At 43.0% G+C, this 21,956-nt stretch overlaps 1 protein-coding gene across 1 annotated transcript; it reads right to left on the reverse strand.

The window, feature by feature from the left end:
- Positions 1-1,961: 1,961 nt before the first annotated feature.
- Positions 1,962-20,097, reverse strand: LOC129323564 (uncharacterized). The gene is made up of 7 exons (XM_054970097.1): positions 19,518-20,097; positions 18,545-19,445; positions 11,309-11,405; positions 9,995-10,178; positions 8,187-8,815; positions 3,919-4,064; positions 1,962-2,757 (listed from the first exon to the last, which is right to left on the reverse strand). Exons 1-7 carry the CDS (start codon positions 20,095-20,097, stop codon positions 1,962-1,964), a joined length of 3,333 nt encoding a protein of 1,110 aa, XP_054826072.1.
- Between the last annotated feature and the right edge of the window lie 1,859 nt (positions 20,098-21,956).

The following is a 21,956-nucleotide window of genomic DNA, read 5'->3' on the forward strand; positions in this document are numbered from 1 at the left end:
AGGGACAAAATGGACAGATAGCCTTTATATGAACAAATTACCCTTCAAACCACTGCAATTCAACAACATTCAGCAATTTAAAAACTGGGTTGAGAAGCCACGGACCAATGGCAAGGCTATCAGAAAGTGTTTACCACTAGAGATGGTCCCTGCTATTCTCCCACAAGAATTATAAGAGCTTTCATTTGGCTGTAGAATGTAAAGGATACAGCATTTATCCACAACAGCCTTTGTTCTCTTGGGAAGGATACTGTTGTACATTGTCTCGTTTTTAAAGTGTTTGTGTTCAAACAGGAAATGCACCAAACTAATCAAAGCTCAAAGGAACCATAAAATATTAAAACATTTTATGCTGTTAATCTACAGTATAATGCAATGGATTTCCTTTTAAATTAAAATTTTGAAATACATTAGATTACATCATTTAAATAATCACAAGTTAGGAGAGGTAATTGAACTTTGTTAAACAGAAGCACAGTTCAGAACTACTTCTGATGTATCACATTCCTTGAACTTCTACAATGTATTTTTCACCATTTAAAAATAAATCCAGTGATCCTTTAAGGGAGAGGGTATTGCTTATCCAGAGGATTCTACTGATATACTGGAATGTTTGTGAGCGAACTCTGAAGAAATGCTGGCTTCTCTTTTCAGTTTTTTATGTTACATGCATTTGAAAAAAGGTAAAAACTCAAACCACTAAACTAGCACCTTGGGCTTGAGGCTAAAAGTGGAAAAAGAAGAGTCACCCCCCCCCCAAAAATCTGTAAACCCCAAAAGGATCAGCTACTAAAGGAAATAATTCCTGGGTGCGCAAGCTGACATTAGAAGATAATTATACCATCTAAACATTCTCCTTTACTGGGTTAATACTGCTCTAAGTTGGACCTGGATGTTGCCTAATGCTGTTATAATATATGCACAACAAAACGTCTATCATATATTGTCAAGATTCCTTCCCCCCTCCCCGAACAATCATGCAGAGTCAAACATCTCACACTTTTTCTCTTAGCTCCACAATATTAGCTCAGTATTTCCTTTCTAGAGACCTGCTCCTTGTGATCTGTTGCCAAAGACCTCCTAATGGGAAGATGTCCCTAGCAGTCCACATGTCTGAAGGGCCTGCCTCCCTTGAACAAGTCTCCACAGGCTATGGCCTCTTTGCCCCCTCCCCACAACAGACAACACATTTTGTCATCTTTGCTGTCATACCTATTTACAAATGTGCAAAAGACTCCCATTGCCCAGAAGATACATCCAACTACTTCCCCACTTAAGAACCTCCTCTTCCTCCTGAGTCTGAATGACTAGACCTTCCACTCCTGTCTCCTGCGTGCAGAACTGCCTACATTCCTGGAGTTCAGATCTGATCCTTTGCTCAACCCTTAGATGTGCTTTTCAGGCTAACTGCGCTTTCTTTATTACCAGCTGGGTAAATCACTACAAGTAGCATATGGTCTACTGGCTTCTTCTCAAGATGACAGCCTTTTTCAGGAGCTTGTTTCCCATGGGACCTCAAGATCACCCCTTCAGACAATGCTTCTCAAAAGGGAGATTATGAACCTTAAAGAGGAATGTGGGAAACAGAGGCTCAGAATTTCCTGGGAGAAGTAGCTGTGTGTGTGGGTGTACAGGAACCAGACAGGGTGGAACAAAGTGACACTGAGGTTAGAGGAACCGGGTTGCTGTACCCAATGAGGTTTCCAGGTTAGGAGTGTGTGGAAGAGCTTGTCAGTTCAGAGATGGGGCAGAGTTTCCTAGAGTTTGAGAAACACTGATTTAATAGTATACTATTATAAAGTCCTTCTTGGTAGAAAAATTGTCAAAGGTAGCTCTGATGCCATTTGGCCCAGTGAGGGTCATCCCTTTCAGGAAAGGAGTTAGAGCTATACTAAGGAGGCCCATTTCAGGTTTAGTCCTATTTCTGAGCTTAGCCAAGTCATTTCAGAATCAGGCTCCTCTCAAGATCTACTGTGGGATGCACTTATCATGATGTTGGGTAGGGCATTACGGCGCTTCTTCCATGATCCCAGCTCCCGTGAGTACCTCCGTATCTGTCTAAACCAGTGGTGAGTCCGGGCTTTGTCTCCATCTCGGAACACAAAAGACTCCCGCCGGATTTCAAGAAGTTCAAATGTATCATCGCAGTCGGGATCCACAGAGACCACACAATTACTGAGTCTCAAGGGTTCCCTGAGCAAACTAAACTTACCATTGTTTTTGTCCCTAATTAGTACCAGTACAGCATCTTTTACAGGCCCTGGCTCCCCAGGCTCAAAGCTAGATTCGGATGTACGTCTGATGTTCACCATGAGGAGTACTTGCATGTTCTGGAACTTTAAAGTCTTGCTGCCCTTTTTTACCCACTGTCCATCAGGCGGCTGGGCAAGCTGCAGAGGTCCTTCCATAACAAAGCGTGTTTCTTCCCGTAACCAGCCCACAGTCTTAATGGCAGTTTCCCTCATTTCAATGTTTATTACTTCCCTGTTCTTCTTGCTGTCCTGGCGGAATGAACGCAGCGTCCATGAGTTTCCTTCCTGCTTAGTTTTCATGTTAATGTGCTCCAGGTGCGACTCAATGCGGCTCTTGGCTTCTCTTAGGCTGCTGTAATCTGGGTGGTACTCAATGGTGGCTTTGATGATGCGGCTCAACAGAAGTGGGTATTTTGTGACTCTCTGTAGGGGAGCCATGAGGAAAGACCGCAGATTCATGCGGCGAAGTGCCGTGTTGTCATTCTGAGAAACATTGAGGAATATCCTGCAGGGATTTTAAAAAGAATTTTTCAGCAAGCTGGCAGGAGGAAGATGTGAACGAATGGGCTTGTCTGCAAGTATCAGGCAGAATGATCCTACGGGCCGTCAGTCTGCAAGACCTGAGCAAGGCTGCTAAACAGGACTCGGGGGTGGGGCATTAATTCATAGAATTGCCATAAGTTGGAAGTGACTTGACGGCACATAACACACACATTATGACATACCCTATTGCTATCAGGAAAAAAGTCACTGTAACTGGAGGATACTGTTGCACACCCTGTAGGATATCTTTCAGTGTATTTGATTATCATTTATTTGATTATGTTTTCAGAATTCACAAAATTCCTAGTCATAAATTTTAACAGGATCATATTCCAAATGGAACAAATGCTGAAGAGACAGTCATATTGTCCTCCCCGCCCCCTTCCTTACTCCATAAAAAACCTTGCTGAGTCCTCCCTTCTGCACATCAACTAGTTGTTGCCATTTGTCTGGGTTCTGGCTCATGTACAGAAGGAGAATGTCTAAGGGGGGGCACTTCCAGAACCTTTGCTGCTGTTAACCCCAGAATAGAATAGAATTAAATGGTTCTTAGTCTGTGCCTTAGAAGAAAAACATCCCAATGATGCATTGGTGATGGGGGTCCTTGGGTTCAGGGCCATTTGAAGGGTCAGATAGGAAGGGGAGAAATTAGAACTCCAGACTCAATAGCAAAACAATACTGACCATCATACAGTAAATCCGCTATTTATGTAATCATTGTACAGATTCCAAAACCTTATAAACATGTTGCAGTTTTCTCCAAAGCCGCTATAGTGTTCTAGGTTTTTCAGACCTTAATGTAACAAAATTTGTGGTAGGGTATGAGCTGTGTGGAAGTTCTGCCTTCTTGCAGTATATTCCACCCCCCATCAACTTCACGTGCTATTCCTGCCCCCACCCCCACCCCCCCAGATTCTTCTTCTTGTGGGATGCAGGAGGCAGGGCTAGGAAAGGGAAAGTGGCAAAGGTCCATTTTGCAAATATGTTCCTTGGAGAAATGATTACACCAGCCCTGTTTTGCACTGAGGCCACCTCCCTCCAAGCCACATCTGGTTCCAAAACCTTTCTGATGTGAAACCTTGTGTCCATAGATCACCTATAGAAGACTCAGAGCACTCCTTACCTGAGTAGCTCCTTCTCTTTCTCCAATGCATTAAGCATGTTCACTGAAGAAGACTGCTGGAGACAATAGGTTTGGAAAGCAGGCAGCATGTTGACAAACTCCAGGAATATTTCACCAATGCACACAGTCATCAGGTCATTATCACCCTGCCAACACACAATTGGAAAACTTCATCAGCTAAAGAAGGGGAGGCAATTGAGGGCATCCATTGACCTAATACTAATATGGCTTCAGAACGGTCCACATATCAAGGTGCATGATGATTAGAGCAGCGCAACAAGATCTTTGTCTTCACAGCCTCCTGGGCAAATTCTGAAACAATCAAGTTTTCTCAGCCTAGATGAAAAAAATCTGTAATGACCTGTCTGGATGCTCTGCGTCTTCATAACAATTTTTTTCCCAAAAAGGCAGCACAGAGTGAGAACACCAAAATTCACAGAGGAGAGAAATAACAGAACAAGGGGAGAAGAGGAAATAATCAAGAAAGTGCTGTCTGGAATGTTACTAATCAAAACTAACCTGAACCATTCCCTTTCCTAAATATAACAAATGCTCTAATTCCAACCAAAATTACTTCCAGCGTTTGGGAGCAGCTGCCAACCTTCAAATCTGATAGTTATTCTAGCTAGTCAGTTTTTAACTTCAGGCAGCAGGAGGGGTTGTCAACAAAGAGAACGGTTCAGTGGATACCTGCCTGACAGTGACACTGTGCAACCAGGCCTATTAAACTATCTTCCCATTAAATGGGATTGTTCCAATTCGCATCTCCAGGCACAGCTCTTCCACTTTCTGTTAAAGGCTGTACAAACTCAATGGATTTGGGAAAACAAATACAATGGGCTTGTGAAAATAAATACAATGGGTTCTAGCAGTGGGGCCTTGGGAGAGCAGCTGCCACAGAGGCATGTCAGCGTGATACCGAAGACCTTGTCCATGCCACCCCCCAAATTCTGCTGTGGTACCAGCTATTGCAAGCAAGAAGAGGCTTACCCGGGTACATAGAAACTACAGGGAACAGGAGAACCTCCCAGGAACAAGACCAATCACCATCAATGCATATATCTCAATTAATCAATATAATTAAAGTGCTAAAGCGCTCAAAGTAAACAGTGGCAGGAACCACCCTAATTTCATACATACAATCAATAAATATCATAAATATGTCAATAAATAATGCAATATATGTCACATGACACACAGAAACAGCAATAGACCATTATTGCCCGACCAAGTAGTTTTCCGTGACTGAAGCACTGATACCACATGGTGTCAATATCGATTTGTGCCCTTTGGGAAATGATCAGCGAGACGGGCCAATCACATGTTGGCAGACCTGTTGGGCAGACATTCATTGGAGGCTGTAGCCAATACAGACATAAGCACTGAACTCTGAATGACAATCAATTCCTTTTGAAGGTTTTTTCCTGCAATAACATCACAAAGACCATGGTGACTGTTCTGGACTCTATACTTACTGAAGCTCCAAGTGTTAGACAAATCATCATATTGGATTCGTATAACCTATATACTTACCAGGAGGTCTGGAAGACTTCTGTATTATATCTTAATGGATTGATATTTTATTGCTGCTTTTTGAATGTATTTACAGTGTTGCATTATTTATTGACATATTTATGATATTTATTGATTGTATGTATGAAATTAGGGTAGTTCCTGCCACTGTTCACTTCGAGCACTTTAATTATATATATATTTATATATATATTAATTATATGGATTAATTGAGATATATGCATTGATGGGGATTTGTCTTGTTCCTGGGAGGTTCTCCTGTTCCCTGTGGTGCCAGCAACATCACTGAATGCTTCCCAAGTCAGAAGTAAAAATTAGGGTATAAAAACGGCACTGCAGTCAAGGTAGCTTTATTTATAGAGGAATACGTATGAACAGAGGAGTAATTTGTGGGGGGAAGGAACATTCCTGTGTGATTCCTATTTGATGTATGCCATGTTTTAAGGGCCTGGAAGAGAAATATAGAATCTGGGATTTTACTTTCAGGATGGGGTGAGAGCAGTACAAAAAAAACTATGTTCCTCTGGCTGGCAGAAGGGATTGCAAAAAGGGAGAAGGGTCTGCCTAAAACCGTAACATCCCAAATGCCACACATTTGCCCCTAAGCTTCTGAATGTCCCCCAAGATGTGTGGATCTCACATGGGGGGCTATATAAGAACCACTGATTTAGAACAAGAGAGCATAGCCATTCCCATTTTCATCAGCAGAGGGTGGTATGGCACAAAAGTCCATCATTATATGTTAACATGTCAGTACAGAACCCAGGATTGCTACTGGCGGCCGGGTGGGTGGGTGGGTAGGGAGAGGAGCGAATACATTTAAAATGCCATATATCTTAAATTACTGATGGTGGTCTGCAAGCAGATTTCCTCTTCCCATGCAAAACTGGGTTTCAAGATCAGAAGATGACCTGCATGGATTAAATCCACAATTTGAACTTTTAAAACTTGAACTTGTGCACTCCCCCCCCCAAATCTAGAACCCAAAATATCTGTCAAAATACAAAACCTAAAATGGGTTTGAACCTTAAAGTCTGAAATTCATTTTCTTCAGATTTCTGCAAAGTCTTGCACTGCACTGTTTGCATATATAATACTGAATTCTAATTAATTATCTGATGCTGCTTTTAGGGCTGTCATGCGAAGAGTTGGAAGTGGCTCCCAGAACACCTCTTGCTGTTAGCTTTCTAACTGGGAGGAGCTGCAGCTTAGGAGCAAAACATCTGCTTTGCTTGCATGAGATCCCACGTTCAGTCTCTGGCATCTCCAGTTAAAAGGATCAAGTATTCAGTAAAGTAAAATATCTCTGCCTGAGACCCTGGAGAGGTTGCCAGTCAGAATAGACAGCACTAATGTCCACTGACTAATGGTCTGAATCTATATAAGGCTACTTCCTGTACCTGTGCTTCTTTCTCCTGGGTTTTAGGCTTAAGCCAGTTGAAATCAATGGGCTTTGCCTTGCCTAATTTTCTGTTGGATTGTGTGGTAAACAAGCTTATCTTTAGAGGAAGGAAACCATATTTCTGAAGGATAAACCTATTGCCTTCATTTCAGTACTCAATGCTAATTATTTGACAGGACAATCAACTATGAAGATGATGACACTGCATTCAAAACAGTAAAGTCTGCCCCATCTTTATTTACTATGTTCACTTAACAAGGCATAATGCTTGGTGCTGGGCACAGGATAGTCATCTGTCATAATGAATTCTCAAAAATTGTAGTTCTAGCAAATTAAATAACCCTGAGTACATTTAAGAAAGGATGGCAATTTGAAGCGTAGCTCAAATAACACTGTGGGATTTAACTAGCTTGTGTACGTTCTTGGCCACTGGCAATCACTGGCATGTAAAGCTGCTTTTAATTGCTTTCTTGCAGGCAAGACAGGCCTCCTTGGTTGCTGATGTAAAAGTGAATTTCATGCTAAAAGGATCCCCCTCCTTTCTCCAAGCACAGAATTAAAGTGCAAGGCAAGGTGTGCATATGTGGTGGTGCATAACTGCCATTTGCTCTGCTCAGATGCTAGTCCAACCACTATCTACAGGCATTGTTCTCCTTTAATCAAGGACAAGGTTGGTAAATATTTGTTGTTGAGGGCTCACCTCCATGTCCAATAAGGGCACCCGATGTTTGAGCAGGGAGTGAAGGGGCAAAAACAGCACCATGCATTTTTCATAAAGCTAGCCCCACTCTGGCCTGTATCATAGTGTAGGCATTCAAGAGGAGCAAAAGGACACAAATAATTTTCAAGATGTCTGCCTCATGTTTGCTGCATTTACACATCTGGCTGACAGCTACAGATGTAAGCACATGTGGAATATTAGATCTATCCAATCCAACCCAAATGTCTCTGAGAGATAAAAAGATGGCATATAAAGCAGTCAAATAATTTAAACTTGTCTTCGCTCTCTAGCCCGCACACACATGCACAAAATCTACTTGACTTCCTTACATGGTTGAAATGGGAGGAAAATGCTGGCATGAGATCCTGAGTAACGGTAGCTAGGGAGACTTTCTGAAGGACAAAGGGAGTGAGTCAGAGGAACACAGTGCAAGCCTCGACTCTCAGTTCCCTTTCCTAGTCATTAGACATGGTGCCTCTCCAATCTGTGCTATAAACAGTAAGTGCAATAGCAACAATGCCACTGGAAGGGGCTGCGGCTCAACGGCAGAGCATCTTACAGTTAAGGCCCACAAGAGAAAGGGGAAAGGAAAATGGAGACCACACACACTACCTGCTCAAAAGCTTGGTCAATTTCTTCCTGCAGGTACTCCAGGAAGTTTTCATTGAGATCAATCAGCTCCTGGATGTTGCTAAAAACCACCAGCAGCTGGTCCTGTGTCAGGAGTCCAGCGGCTTGCATGGGGAGGTAGAATTCCTCTTTGATGATGCGCAGGTCCTCCCCATAACTGGCTTCGGTATTGACAAACTCTAGCACGGACTCCTTCCGCTCTGTCCTGCATTTCAGGCACTTTTCACAGAGGTTGGCCCGCCTCTTATTCTGGTTCTGAACATCAGTTTCCAGAGGGAAATCTCTCCCCCCACAGTCGGTGCAAGGCTGGTGGGCTTCCCACACTTGTAGGGAAGTCAGCGTTTCAGATGTTCGATTCCTCCATTTCCTAGTCAGCACTTGGCTGATGCCACTGTCCGCCCTCTCCATCTCAGATGATCTCATCCTTGGCGCCCCTCCATTGCTGGCATCAGCATTGTCCCTCTCATCGTTCCCACCCACAATGCCACTGTCAGCGCTGAGGCTGCTGACGTTGCTCCAGCGGTGCTTGGAACGAAGAGAGCCACCCAGACCACGCCGGTTCTCGTCAAAGCTGTTGCCATGGTTGATGTTGGCTTTTGACATTGCAGGGCCTGAGCAGAAAGAGATACGTCAACACCACTTTCTAGCAGTTATTTGCTGTACTGGGCTAGGAGGGAAGTTCCCTGTTATTTTTCTTTCTTTAGCAGTGATCTCAACCTCACGCCTTCAGTAATGAAAAGCTAGTCTTGTTTTTTCCCTGATGGGTGGGAAGTGTTCTGCAAAATATACAAGGCTTTTCCAGACAGTAGAGATGAAGAGAACATAACTGTCAATGATTTGTGACTGTGGCATTCTAACACTACATTCCACATGGTAAGAAGACTACGGTCATAACATGAGGTGAGTATTTTTCTATCATTAAAAAAAGCTTCGCCTCCTTAGGTTCTGAGTGTCAGGCTGCTGTTAAAGGCAGAGGAGTAAGGAGAGGAAACATATGTCAGAGCAACTGTCTATTCACCCCAGCAGTGTCTCAGCAAGGTATCTCTATGGGTCTTTGCCCAGGCCTTCTCCAGTACTGAGCAGGCCTAGACAAACCACGAAGAGTCATTTAAAGCCCACCATTCCTGTGCTTGACAATTCTTGTTTTGAGTTACTCCATTTTTTTTAATTCCACAGCTACAGAAAGAAGCTCTCCTCTGCAGTTAGGCTCAGGTGGAGTTGGGAGGGCCCCCTCCTCCCTCCGTCCTAAAAATCTATGAAAACAACAGGCAGGAAGCATCTGTTGGCTCCAACTGCTAAGCACATTTACTGAACAATGGTTCCAGGTCTTACTCATCTCTCACCATATTATTCAAGAAGCTATCAGTGAATACCTCCCTACACCAGTCCTGAGTTTGACACATGAAGATACGATGGCATTGCCCTAAGTTGTATTTTCCCTTCGCTACATTTGCCAGGAGCCAACATGGCCCTGTTTGTACATTAGAGCAACCTCAGAACTTGCCAGATTTGGGCCTGCCAGAATCTTGGATATCATTAGCTGTCAAAGGAGTAGGAGCAGTCAAGAGCATAGGGGCAGCTGCTGTGCCCCTCTCGCCTACAGAGACCCTGGCATAAAAGGCTCTTGTGGGCTGCAACACATAATCCATGAGTGGGAACATTTGGAAGCAGGACTGGTTTTTCTGCAGTGATAAACTCAAATGCTCAAAACAGAGAGAGACAAGGGCAAACCAACACCTGCACAATTCAAGGAGAAGTAGCGAACGTACTAAGCTCTCTCTCCTGTCGACGCTTCTGAGCATGCTGCCGTGCAGCCGCTGCTATCTTCAGCTCCAGTTGTTTCCTCTTCACAGCATCTGTCGGCATCGGGTCACTGAAATGGGGCCGTAATCGACACTCCCGCTGAGCTTTAGAGCAGTCTGGAGTTTCATGGGAAATGTCAGAACTGGATCTGCGGTAGCTGGGGCTGGAGTTCTGAACAGAAAACAGAAGGAGTGTGCTATGGGGCACTCAAATATCCTTATCCACATCTGTCAGTGCTCAGCACCACCATACAACTTCCCACAGCCCGTTGGTCTGTTCCTTCTTTGTCTGTGGAGTTACTTTTTGTATTTAGGGTACAACTGCTAAAGCAAGGAGGCAAAATGGGAGCTATTGTTTTAAATACAAATGTCTGTGAAATGTGCATACAAGCAAGCATTTAAGTATATATGCTAAGGGGGGAACTAGCTAGGAACATCCCAGTTTTACAGGTCTGTGCAAGTGGGCTGAAGAATTAAACATAACACAACGTCAGTTCCAGACCAGTCTGAACATTCCCTAAGGTGTTGCTATCCCTAAGAACTGACATAGAAGAAAATGAAATAGGGATTTCTCTTTCTCCTGTTATTTCCTGAAGGTTCAGCTATCATGTCTATAATATACAACTCTTGGTAGTGCAATCCTAAGCAAAGGTGAATGGGAAGTCAGTGGGTTTATAAGGGAGTAACTTTGCCTAGGATGAAATCAATGGGCTTAGACTAGAGTAACTCTGCTTAGGATTACACTGCAAGTCTTTTTCAAAGTGGTTTAACGGTTATGGCTCCAAACCAAGCAATCAGGGCAATTGAAATTCTGCAACAGGCTGAGGGGGACAGCTACCAGACAACTCCCAGCATTGCAAAAAAATATGTTACTTACAAAGTTTGGGGAGCAGTGGTGGGAGGAAGAGGCCATGACAATGAAGCCAGTTTCAAAGAAATTTACATTTAGTTGGTTTCATTCATGTACAATTAGTTGTTGCTATAGTCTGTTGAAAGGAATGGAACAAACTAGTCCCAACTAGTCCCACTGTTCTTAGTGGGATTTAGTCTCAACAAGCTTGATGCAGATTTTAATCATAGCCAAGATGCGTCTTAGGTTCTTCCAAATCAGCTGGAAGCAGGGAGAATGAAAGTGGGGAGAGGAGAAAGAGAGACAGGGCAGAGTGGGGAGGAAGAGCCCAGCCCACAGGGGATGAGAGACAGGAGTGCAGGATGACTGAGAGCCGCAACGAACTGTGAGTGTCGGCAAAGATCCCTGATTGATTTGTAACACACTTCTCTGCCCTAAGCTATGAAACTCACTGTGGATTGATGATGGTCCTCTAGAAAAGTGACATCAGCCTTCTCAAGTTCACTTGGTCCTTTGGATGGGGACTTTGTGGCAGTTTCAGCACTGCAGCTGCATGGAAAGAGACAAGATCTAGTTAATGTTTCTGAGAAGGGACTGTCGCTTGGGGGTGGACCATATTCTTGTATTCAGAAGGTTCCAGGTTCAGTCTGGTATCTCTAGTTGAAGGGTCTCAGGTGCTGGAAAAGACCTTTCTCTGCTGGACATTCAGGAGAACTCTTGCCAGTCAGGGCAAATGATGGATGATGGACCAATGGTCTGAACCAGCACAGAGCCATCTCATGTTCATATAATATTATGTGTCAACCACAGCCTAGAGACAAGTTGAAAGGTAGCAAGGCAAAGGTTACAACTCTAAAGGAGCCCCTGAAAGATGGGAGGAAAGCAATGTTTTTAATATTTAAAGTTTAAACTGGGAGAATTTTTACTCCTTTCATTCTTCTGAACTATTTGATTTTCAGTGAGACAGAGATAACTTTTTGTTCTATCATCTCAAATGCAAGAAAATACAAGTTATTACAAGAAAAGAGATTTCCTTGTACTATCAAACACCAAAGCACGGATCCTGCTGAAAATGTCCCCTGATGGAAGGGTTTCTGTCAGCAGAATGCGACTTCCCCCTTTCCCCCTCCTAGTGAAGCCCAAAATGCATTTGTGAATGGATGCAGGTTTCAAGATGTTAACAGCAGAAAACCAGTATACTTTTCTTACTTGTAACAAGTAATTCCCATAGGAAAGTACTTGGGAATTTGGGAACATTCTTGTTAATCATACAAAGAATAAAGAATTCTAACATTCTTTCTTTTACATGTCAAATAATCATATACAGATAATGGCCTGACAGATAATGACCCTTCCTTCAAAAAAGGAACTATTTCTTGCTTGAATACTCCCTGTGGGGGTCCTTCATACGTTACCTCATGCAATGTCTCTTCAATTACTATGAATGCTTTATGTGGTGGTGGTGGAGAAAGCCCTCAAGTCAGAGTCACCACCAGCGCCAGGGTTTCCGGCGCCCGCAGCCACCCCCACCCCCCGTGCACATACACACAGTGTGCGCGCGCGTGCCCCGGCCTGTGTGATGATGTCACCACGTGATGATGTCATCACGCAGCAAAGCTGGGCCCATTGGCCAGTGGGTGGCTGGGGCAGTGGGCGGAGGCTGCCCACACTCCGCACGCCGCCCCGCCTGCCTGCCATGCTGGAGGTGTGTGGCGGTGGCGCGGGGCTGGCCAGCTGCAGCAGCTGCGAGCCAGCCACATCAGCTCCGTGGCACGTGCCTCTGCCCCTGGCACCCCCTCCGGCTCACCCTCCAGCCCTGCGGCGCCCGCTTCATTGTCTCAATGGTGGCGCCAGCCCTGATCAGTTGACTTATGGCGACTCCTGGTGGGGGTTTCATGGCAAGAGACTAACAGAGGTGGTTTGCCATTGCCTGCTTCTGCAACCCTCGTCTTCACTGGAGGTCTCCCATCCAATTACTAAACCAAGGCTGACCCTGCTTAGCTTCTGAGATCTGACAAGATCAGGCTCATCTGGGCTATCCAGGGCAGGGCAAATGCTGTTATGTAGTATATGAAAATAAAGAAATGCTATGTTTTGGAAAATGAACTAAAGAGTAAATACGAACAGCATTGTACTGAGTTTTTTTGACAAATGTAGGATCCACACTTTCCATATTGTGCTATTGTGTTCATTACAATATGATTCTAATAGTGCAACATCCATTTAAAAAAAAAATTATTTTTATCGAGAATTTTAAACAAATTTTAAACATTTTTTTAAATAGCGCAACATCCATTTATGTGTGGACCCAATCACACACAGAATGAGTTTTTATTAGAAAATATTTCTTGTTACAAATCAAGGGCTACCCCCGAGACTGACCCTGAAACTGCAATTGGTCCAAAATGTGGCAGCACGAGTCCTTACCGGACATGGTATAGAGCCCACATTCATCAAGTGCTGTGCCAGATGCATTGGCTCTCAACTGAATTCTGGATCAAGTTCAATGTTTTGGTTCTGGCATTTAAAGCCCTTAGCAGAGTGGGATAAACATACCTTCAGGACTGCCTCTCTGCCTCCGTGTGTCCCCCAGAGAGCTTTAAACTTGGCGTATCAAATCTGCTGGTGATCCCCAGCCCTAAGGATGTTCGCTTGGCCTTGACCAGAGCCAAAGCTTTTTTTGTCTCTGGTGCTGAGATCTGGGTCCTGCAGGAGCTGTAAAATGGAGATGTCCTGCCAGGCCTATGGCTGTGGCTGAGGCAATGTCGAATTGTCCTATTGGCCCTTTTGCTCTGGTTCTGTTCTGTTTTCTCCTGTTTAGATCTTGGTGGATTTTATCTCTTAGTCTAGCCTACAATACTTCAAGTGCCTTATCTGATTTGTATTTTAGACACCATAATTTGGAGTGATATTGTTATCTCTATTTTATATTGTATATTTACTGATTCTTGATTTTATACACATTTATTCTCTATACCTATGTATGTGTTTTATTGTTGTTTAACCTGCCCTGAGCCTGCTTGTGGGGAGGGCAGGCTAAAAATTGAATAAACATAACCAAGGTAGCAAGCAGCAATAAATACACATTTCACACAAATCACTAATTACAGTTCTATAATCTCTCTAAGATTTGAAAGACTATAGATCAAGAAGTTGTGCTGCTTTTCTTATTCTATATGTATACCATTAACTTCATATACTGAAATACTTATAAAAGATTCAATAACTATTTTAAAATATATTAGGGGTCTAAGATCAAATATGAGGATGTAATATTGGCTAGAACGATGGATACTGCTATACAGAAACTTTCAACAATGTTAAGAACTGGTAGAAGAATCTAGTAGTTTGTTCTATGACAGCCCTTTGGCTGAAAAAGCATTAAAAGATTTTGAAGAAGTAACATTTCCAGTTGGATAATGAGAAACAAACGTGTGCAGGACTCCACAAGAAGTATAGCAGGCATGAATACCACAGTAACTGTTCTAACTCAGACAGGCTTGGGATTTTGGAAACTATATATGTTTGTATTCCCTCTGTGGGTTTGACTCACAAATCATTTGACATTATGTGCTCTGCAGACAGCTCAGTCAGGTTGCACTCAGATGTCATGAACAAACAAAGGGTTATCTGTGAGGGGCCCAAACCTGGCTTGTTGCTATGCCAGCATGCTCCCTCCCCCATTCTCATGGAGTACTACTGAGTAGATAATGTGTGGTTAAATCCTGCTTCATGGAAAGAAAAATGACACTGGTGATAAACTTTGGAGCTTTAAAACCACACACACACAGGAGGGAGGGAGGGAGGGAGGGAGGGAGGGAGAGAGAGAGAGAGAGAGAGAGAGAGAGAGAGAGAGAGAGAGAGAGAGAGAGAGAGGCACGACAGAACATTCACAATATTATTCAGATTGCTAAGAGATGATTATGCAAGAGGCGGTTTGGTGGTAGGACAGTTACCTGAAACTACTGAGAACTTTCATGCAAATAGATCTATCTACCTGTATATACAAGCAAGTGAAACCTATTTCCATATTTATTGTAAGGTGCCTATTTGTCACTTCTGTACCTCACTTCTCATGGCATCATTTCCACTACCCCTTGATCATTCTGTTTTTACTTCTATGGTATCTTCTTCTATGAAGTAAAAGAGTGCATCAGTCAGGCAAGGAGGAATTAAAACAGGACTGATGAAAACATTTAGATAAGGTAAAAGCTATTTGTGGCAGGTGCAATCAGGCGGAAGCGATTAATTCATGAGGAAAAGCAGGCACATGGATTTATTTATTTATTTTGTTGGACCCAGCACTTTCTGACTTTGTAACTAGGTTCTGTTTGGGGAGGGGTGAATTACTAAGGTCTGACCCAAGGAAGAAAGCAGTCTCCATCTCTATCTCTCCATCTCAGGTCCCCATCTCCACAGATCCCAAATTGGTCCACATCCATTTTTAAGTTGTTTAGGAAACCTATTCCGTTCACCTCTCCATTCCTGAGCAGGGTACTCATTTTGAGGCACCCTGTATTAATGCTCTCCATGATCTCTAATGGTTGAGCTTATCAGGTACAATTATCAATGTGACTGTCATCACTCCGCACCTTTTCTGTATTCCTTTAATATTGGTTGTTCATTCATCATGAAAAAATAGGTCCCTGTATAGCAATCATATGTATACACAAGATTCCAAAGAAACCTTTACTTTTGGGAGCCATTCACCCCACAATAGTAAAGAGTCCAGTAGCACCTTTAAGACCAACCAACTTTATTGTAGCATAAGCTTTCAACAGCCACAGCTCTCTTCATCAGATGCAGCTGTGGCTTTCGAAAGCTTATGCTACAATAAAGTTGGTTAGTCTTAAAGGTGCTACCGGACTCTTTACTATTTTGCTACTATAGACTAACACAGCTAACTCCTCTGGATTCACCCCACAATCACTTTCACCATCTTCTGAAAATGTTGCAAGTCTTGGCTTATTTTCTGAATGACCTGAAGTCCAAATTTTCCTGAATGTTCACTCGCATACAGTTTAGTAATGCGGCTGGCTTCCCTCCTTCTCCTTTTTGAAGAATTCAGATTCCTTAGATCACTTGGTCTCATGATTCCCATTTCAAAGGTGAAATAAACAGTACACCAGGCCCCTTTTTAGTTGTTCTCTTTTTGCATGAGTGAGAAAATTTTAAGGAACTTATGAGAGGCCCTGTAAGCAAGTGACATATCAGAGGCTCAGAATTAAAGTATGTTTATACAGGAGCGAGGTGAACAACAGTGAATTATTAGGAAGGAAGTTCAAAATAAAGGACAGAAGTACCCCACAACATTCTAACTGAAGAGAATTTCAATAGAACACTGGAATCAAGTCTTTTTTCTGAGATACACTTCATTTATCTATTCCCAACTATACCTCCCTTTTAATCCCACCCTTCTTCCAGGGAGCTTGGAAAGAATACGTGATTCTCATCTTCTCTGTTTCAAGTGTACCACAACCAGGTGTGACAGATCAGACTGAAAGAGAGTGACGGACTGATGGTCACCCTTGGCAGAGTGGAGATTTGAACTCAGGTCTCCCCACTACCAGGCTAACCAATATACCACACTGGCTCTCTACACTACCCAGGGGAACAGGGTGGAGTTGGGGTGTGGTACTTGTACACTACAACTTTTTTCCACGTTCAGTCATTTCTTTTCCATGTTCAACTGTACATGGAAGTGAAATGGGGATTCCACATAGCACTTATTTCCCTCATAAAAATCTATCCCATGTACAAGAGACTTCTATGTATCTGTTTATATATAAATCCTCTTTCTGCAAAGATTCTGCTTTCTTCTACAGTCTCCCCTTCTCAGGCTAATTACTTCTGATTCTTGCCACTCGTGAATCAAAGGTTAATAATCCGTCTCTTTGGGTTGAGAAGGGGATAATTGAAGCACTTTTTCTTTATAGCTTGCTCAAGCTATAATTGATCATAATTTTTAAAAAAATTATTATAATTAGTTAATTATATAAGATTTTTTTCCAGAAAAGGCAGCTGCGTTTGCAAACTACAAAGCCCCTCCTCCCCCACAGACCAAGAGCTGATAATTTACAACATTCGTGGAGAACAGAAAATAATTAATTATGTTGGAACAAGAAGGAAGGGGTGAAAATTTAAAGGGTCAGTATCCCAGAGCTTTGACAGTACCCATGGCATTGCAATTACAGCCTTAAAAGAATAACTACATATTAGGCCCTTAAAAAGACAGAACTGTAGCACAGAAAATACTGGGATGCAACAGTTGACTACAACGTTCTTTGTATGTTCCATAAAAATAAGCCCTGGCAATTGCACTCTCAACAACTAGCATGAAAGCAACCAATATTTCTGCGGCTGCTGTACCTGTACTGTTCGGCAACTCTATTGACCAGTGTGAACTGCCACATGAGGCATAGAACTTCATGGAACTGCTTATCAGGTTCTAGACAAAGTACTTCTCTTTCTCAAATCAATCAAGCATCTCATATGACCTCTAAAACTTTAGAATTCTGGATCACAAACCTTCAAATCTATGGCCCCATCATGGGTATTTTATCCCTACTGAGGACTCACCCTTCCTTCTCTCCTTCTCTCCTAGAGATCATCCTACTTAACTTTTTGCATAGATTGCTCCAACCACCCAGCTCTTGAAATGTGGCAACCTGTTAGGTTTCCATGCTTCACTGATAGCTTCCAAACCTACAGTTTGGAATCCTTGACCCTGAGTGACTGAAAGTGAGTTCTTGATTGGACAGAGGCTGTGTCATGTAGTAGGGCTGAAAATGACGCAAATACTGTCTTGTCACATTCACTGAAGGGATTTCATAGACTAATATGGCTGAAGTGACCCCAAAATCAATTGTTTGAGTCCATTACACTAAGGCAAAAATGAATTCTCTTCACATCTGCCTGCTATAATCTAGATGACAGCTAATGTGCTATTGTTAAAGATTAAAAATGAACAAGGGGCACCACATTACAAGAGCCCTTGCAGGAAACAACAAATCAATAAATCCCAGTTACAACAATTGGCCCAAGCTACTGAATGAATGTATATAGGATTGAGGAAAGCAATGCAACCCTTGGGGCAAATTCTTCCCCACTTTAGCCATCATAATCAAAATCCACAACCTGGAGTTAGATGTATCAGTTGTGTGTATGTGTGCACAGTACTATCAAGTTGTAACAAACTTATAGCAACTCCACAGAGTTTTCAAGGCAAGAAACGAACAGAGGTATTTTGCCATTACCCGCCTCTGCACAGTGACCCTGGAATTCCTGGGTGGTCTCCTAGTGAAGAACTAATCAGGGCTGACCCTGCTTAGCTTCCAAGATCTGATGAGATCATCTAGCCTGGACTATCCAGGTCAGGATACGTTATCCATTAGTTCCCCAAAAGGGGAAGATAATATGTCTTGGTCCTCTAGTGTAAATCAGTTTGCCCCACCATTACACCATTGGCTATTGCAGTCCAATGCCGTAATGGAAGAAAATTTCCACAGGCCTAGATGGGGAAAGCCACCCAATGCCTCAATCTCCATATTGCACAATGGACCAACGTCACTTACATAGCATATAGAGTCAGACACAGAAAGTTCTAAAAAGTACTAAAGCTAACTAAATCTGTAAATAAGAACTCTCCACCTAAAATTTCGTTCAGGAACTCAAAGAGAATTGGTTACCTCTTCTTAATGAGGTCCAGTGCAGAACCTATAAATTCATCCTTCATTTTCTGTAATTTAGCTCCATAGCTGGATATATCTGTTGCTTCCAATAGCAGTGGGCAGCAAGAAGATTGTGTTTCAGACACAAGGGACTGTCCAGCATGGTGAAGTACTTCACTCAGTTGTCTTGTCTCCAATTCCTGCTTGTCCCCTTCAGCAAAACCGTTTTTTCCCTCCGTAGGACCACTGGCAGATTGTAAAGGTGATCTTGGAATTGGGCTGGAACAAATGGGGTCTGGGATCCTGTTGGAACTTGGCACCTCACTGTTGCTGTCCCTTGCCAATGGCATATTCATCAGGCAGAAGCTCCTGTCCCATGTGGATGAAGAATCTTGATAGCCATCCAAGCCAGAAGCGTTTTGTATATTTTCATGAAACACATCATCATAATCATCTATGGCTGAAACCATTTCTTTGGCAAGATCCTGTTGGGCACTTACACAAAGGTTCTGGTTTCTCTTTTCTTCTAACTTTTGGGTCCCTTCCTTCAAGTCTTTTGAGTCTTCATTGTTACCATTTTGAAGACACATTTCCTTGATTCTCATCCTCTTGAACTCTTCAAAAGTGGGTATGTACAGCCTCTCTTTGCAGTCTCCTTTCCTGCTCAGTTCCAGCGTCCTTTTGGTGTCCCCTTCCCCCTTGCACTCTTTTAGGGATCCAGTGGTTTGGGATTTGACCATCTCTTGTACTTCATTGGCACAATGGAGAGCTAAGTTGGGTGAGCTGTTCTGTCTTCTGATCTGCAGCCTTCTCTGAGCTTCTTGTTTGATGTCTTCTGGATTGGTCAGCCTTCGAGAAAAACAAGGGTGATGCCTCCCCAGTGCCATCCATGGTCCATGAGCAAGGGTAGCATGTTGCACAAATATGGTACAACAGTTAACTGAACAACCATTCTTATATTGCTGGCATGCCCGGCATTCTGAACACTCCCTTGCAACCAGATCATTCAAGGAAGCCTGCGGTCTGAGAGGCTTGCAAATCTCTGCAGTTTTAGTACTGTGGATCCTAAGTTTTTCCTTTAAGTTTTTTTTGGCACCTCCATCCATCGATGAGGAGAAAAGCCATGGAGGCACTTTGGCACGAGGGGAAAGGGCTATGTGTTGTGCTGATGGTGGTATTTGCTCAGATGGAAAAGGAAAGTGCTGGCAACTTTCAGGTGAACTGGGGGCTAAGCCACCTTCCATGGAACACTTGGACCAATGTGTTGTGCCTTTGTAATGGAAAACAAGGTCATTGTCTATGTCCCCACAGTGGGGATGGCAACTTGAATCAGCTACTGAGGCCCAATGTAGATTATCTACACTCCGATAGAGATGTGTCTCTGTATTGCAGTCTGCTTTGCCTACAGGATTAAAGTCCCCAGCAAAAATCCGAGTGTCTAAGTTCTTCAGTGGATGCATGCTGCTAACTGAAAAATCCTTTAAGCCATGTTGTGCATAGAGCTGATTACTCTGGCAGCTCAAAATTACTCGACACTGCTCCTGTCTCTCATCAATGTTGATGTATGTCATAGCAAACTGACATGGATGGTCTAAAAGACTGAGGATTTTAGAAGGGAGAGGGAAAGAAGATGTTGCTAGTCTGCTCAGACGGTGCTTGAAAATCCTGACCACAGACAGCAGGGCTCTGCTATGTGGATACTCACATTAAAGAACAGATATATCTCCCCAGTCATCACTGTGGACAAGTGTGCAGAAGGGAAACCTAGTAATGTAAAGAAGAAGAAAACAGCTTACAAACTGGCATTCAAGAGACATAAGCCATTGTGCAGTCAATGATCACAGAACAAGCAAAAGTGAAAAAATCTTTTTAAAAAATGCTTAATTTAACACACACACCATGGTAAAAACTGAACAGGCAGCTGGACACAACAGCAGGAGACCCATTTCTTAAAAATGTAGGTTAGCGTCTGGAGAATGAGGGGGTGACTTTGAGCACAAAACTGTTTATGGGACAGGGTTGCTGAACCTCTGTTCCACCCAGTGTTTTTCCCTTAACAATTAACTTGTGTTTACTGACACCACAGGATGTAGTGATGGATACTAGCTTAGACGGTGTTCAAAGGAGATTAGACAAATTTATGGAGGATTATGCCATCAGTAGCTATCAGGCCTCCAGGCTCAGAGAACATATACCTCTGAATGCTGGCTGCTGGGGGACAACAACAGGGGGAGGTTTTGGCCTCAAATTAAATTAATTTGGTCTTGGGAGGGAAGCAAAGTGGTATAATACTGTTACAAAACACATCTGGTCAACTTGTATAAAATGGATGTATTTATAACAACAACAACATTCGATTTATATACTGCCCTTCAGGACAAATTAATGCCCAATCAGAGCGATTTATACAGTATGTTGTTATTATCCCCACAACAAACACTCTGTGAGGTGGATGGGGCTGAGAGAGCTCTGAGAGAGCTGTGACTGACCACAGGTCACCCAGCTGGCTTCAAGTGGAGAGTGGGGAATCAAACCCGGTTCTCCAGATTAGAGTCCCACGCTCTTAAACACTACACCAAACTGGCTCTCATATAAGATCAAGCCTCTTCTAGCACATATAATTGGCCTCTGTAGAAACCATGATGCTAGACTAGATGGATCACTGGCCTGATCCAATGAGGCTCTTATGAACCTCATTTGCTTATTTCTATATCAGAGTCCAGATAAGAGAAAAGTTAATACGAAGAGCTGTGAGGGGCAATGAGCAAATGAAGGTTTGAGCACCTACCTATCCACCTCATACCATATAACAGTTTGGTGCAATTTTTATTTGAAGACAGAAGGCTGCTGCTGTCACCCCTAATTCTGTCCCAAGACCAGTCAAATAATGGTACAATTTATCAAGCGAGCATCTAGGATAATTTAAAGCTTTTAAGAGTGAGCAACAGCGAGGTGCCCCCTCTGGCTTGACTGTGTTTACATCTGGTAGGATGGGCGGAGCTCAGTGATGCTACATGCACCGTGCGGGTTTGCAGTGGGCGTCTGCTGCACCACACTAAGCTTTGCTCACTTTCACTTTCCAACTTTGAAAAGGCTCATATTTTCAAGAATACATATGGCCACTGCAGTCCTGACAACATAACACTTTATTAAATGCATTTAAAACAATTAATCAAATAGTTCCCTAAATAAATTGCATTATTAACAATGATGCTTTTGGTCAGAAAGCTTTGGGCTTCACTATAAACTCAAAAGGTCACAAAAATTTAAGGTTATTTCTATTGCTCTCTTTTCCTTGTCTTGCCTTACCACCAGCTGCGCTCCCTTTGCTGAGCAGTCACTTCAGCTGTCATTCCAGGATTTTAAATCTTTTGATGCCCAGTAATATTTGTCCTGGTTGTGGTGCCACGGTCAAGGGCAGATTTGACAA

Source organism: Eublepharis macularius, chromosome 2, assembly GCF_028583425.1.
Source record: "Eublepharis macularius isolate TG4126 chromosome 2, MPM_Emac_v1.0, whole genome shotgun sequence".
Lineage (NCBI taxonomy): Eukaryota > Metazoa > Chordata > Lepidosauria > Squamata > Eublepharidae > Eublepharis > Eublepharis macularius.

Coding starts and splice junctions, on each gene's coding strand:
- LOC129323564 (XM_054970097.1), bottom strand. CDS start 20,097: ATGACATACATCAACATTGATGAGAGACAGGAGCAGTGTCGAGTAATT. Junction 11,406..18,544: donor CTGGACCTCATTAAGAAGAG/GTAACCAATTCT, acceptor CTTTCCATGCAG/CTGCAGTGCTGAAACTGCCA. Junction 4,065..8,186: donor TTGACCAAGCTTTTGAGCAG/GTAGTGTGTGTG, acceptor GTGTGTTGGCAG/GGTGATAATGACCTGATGAC.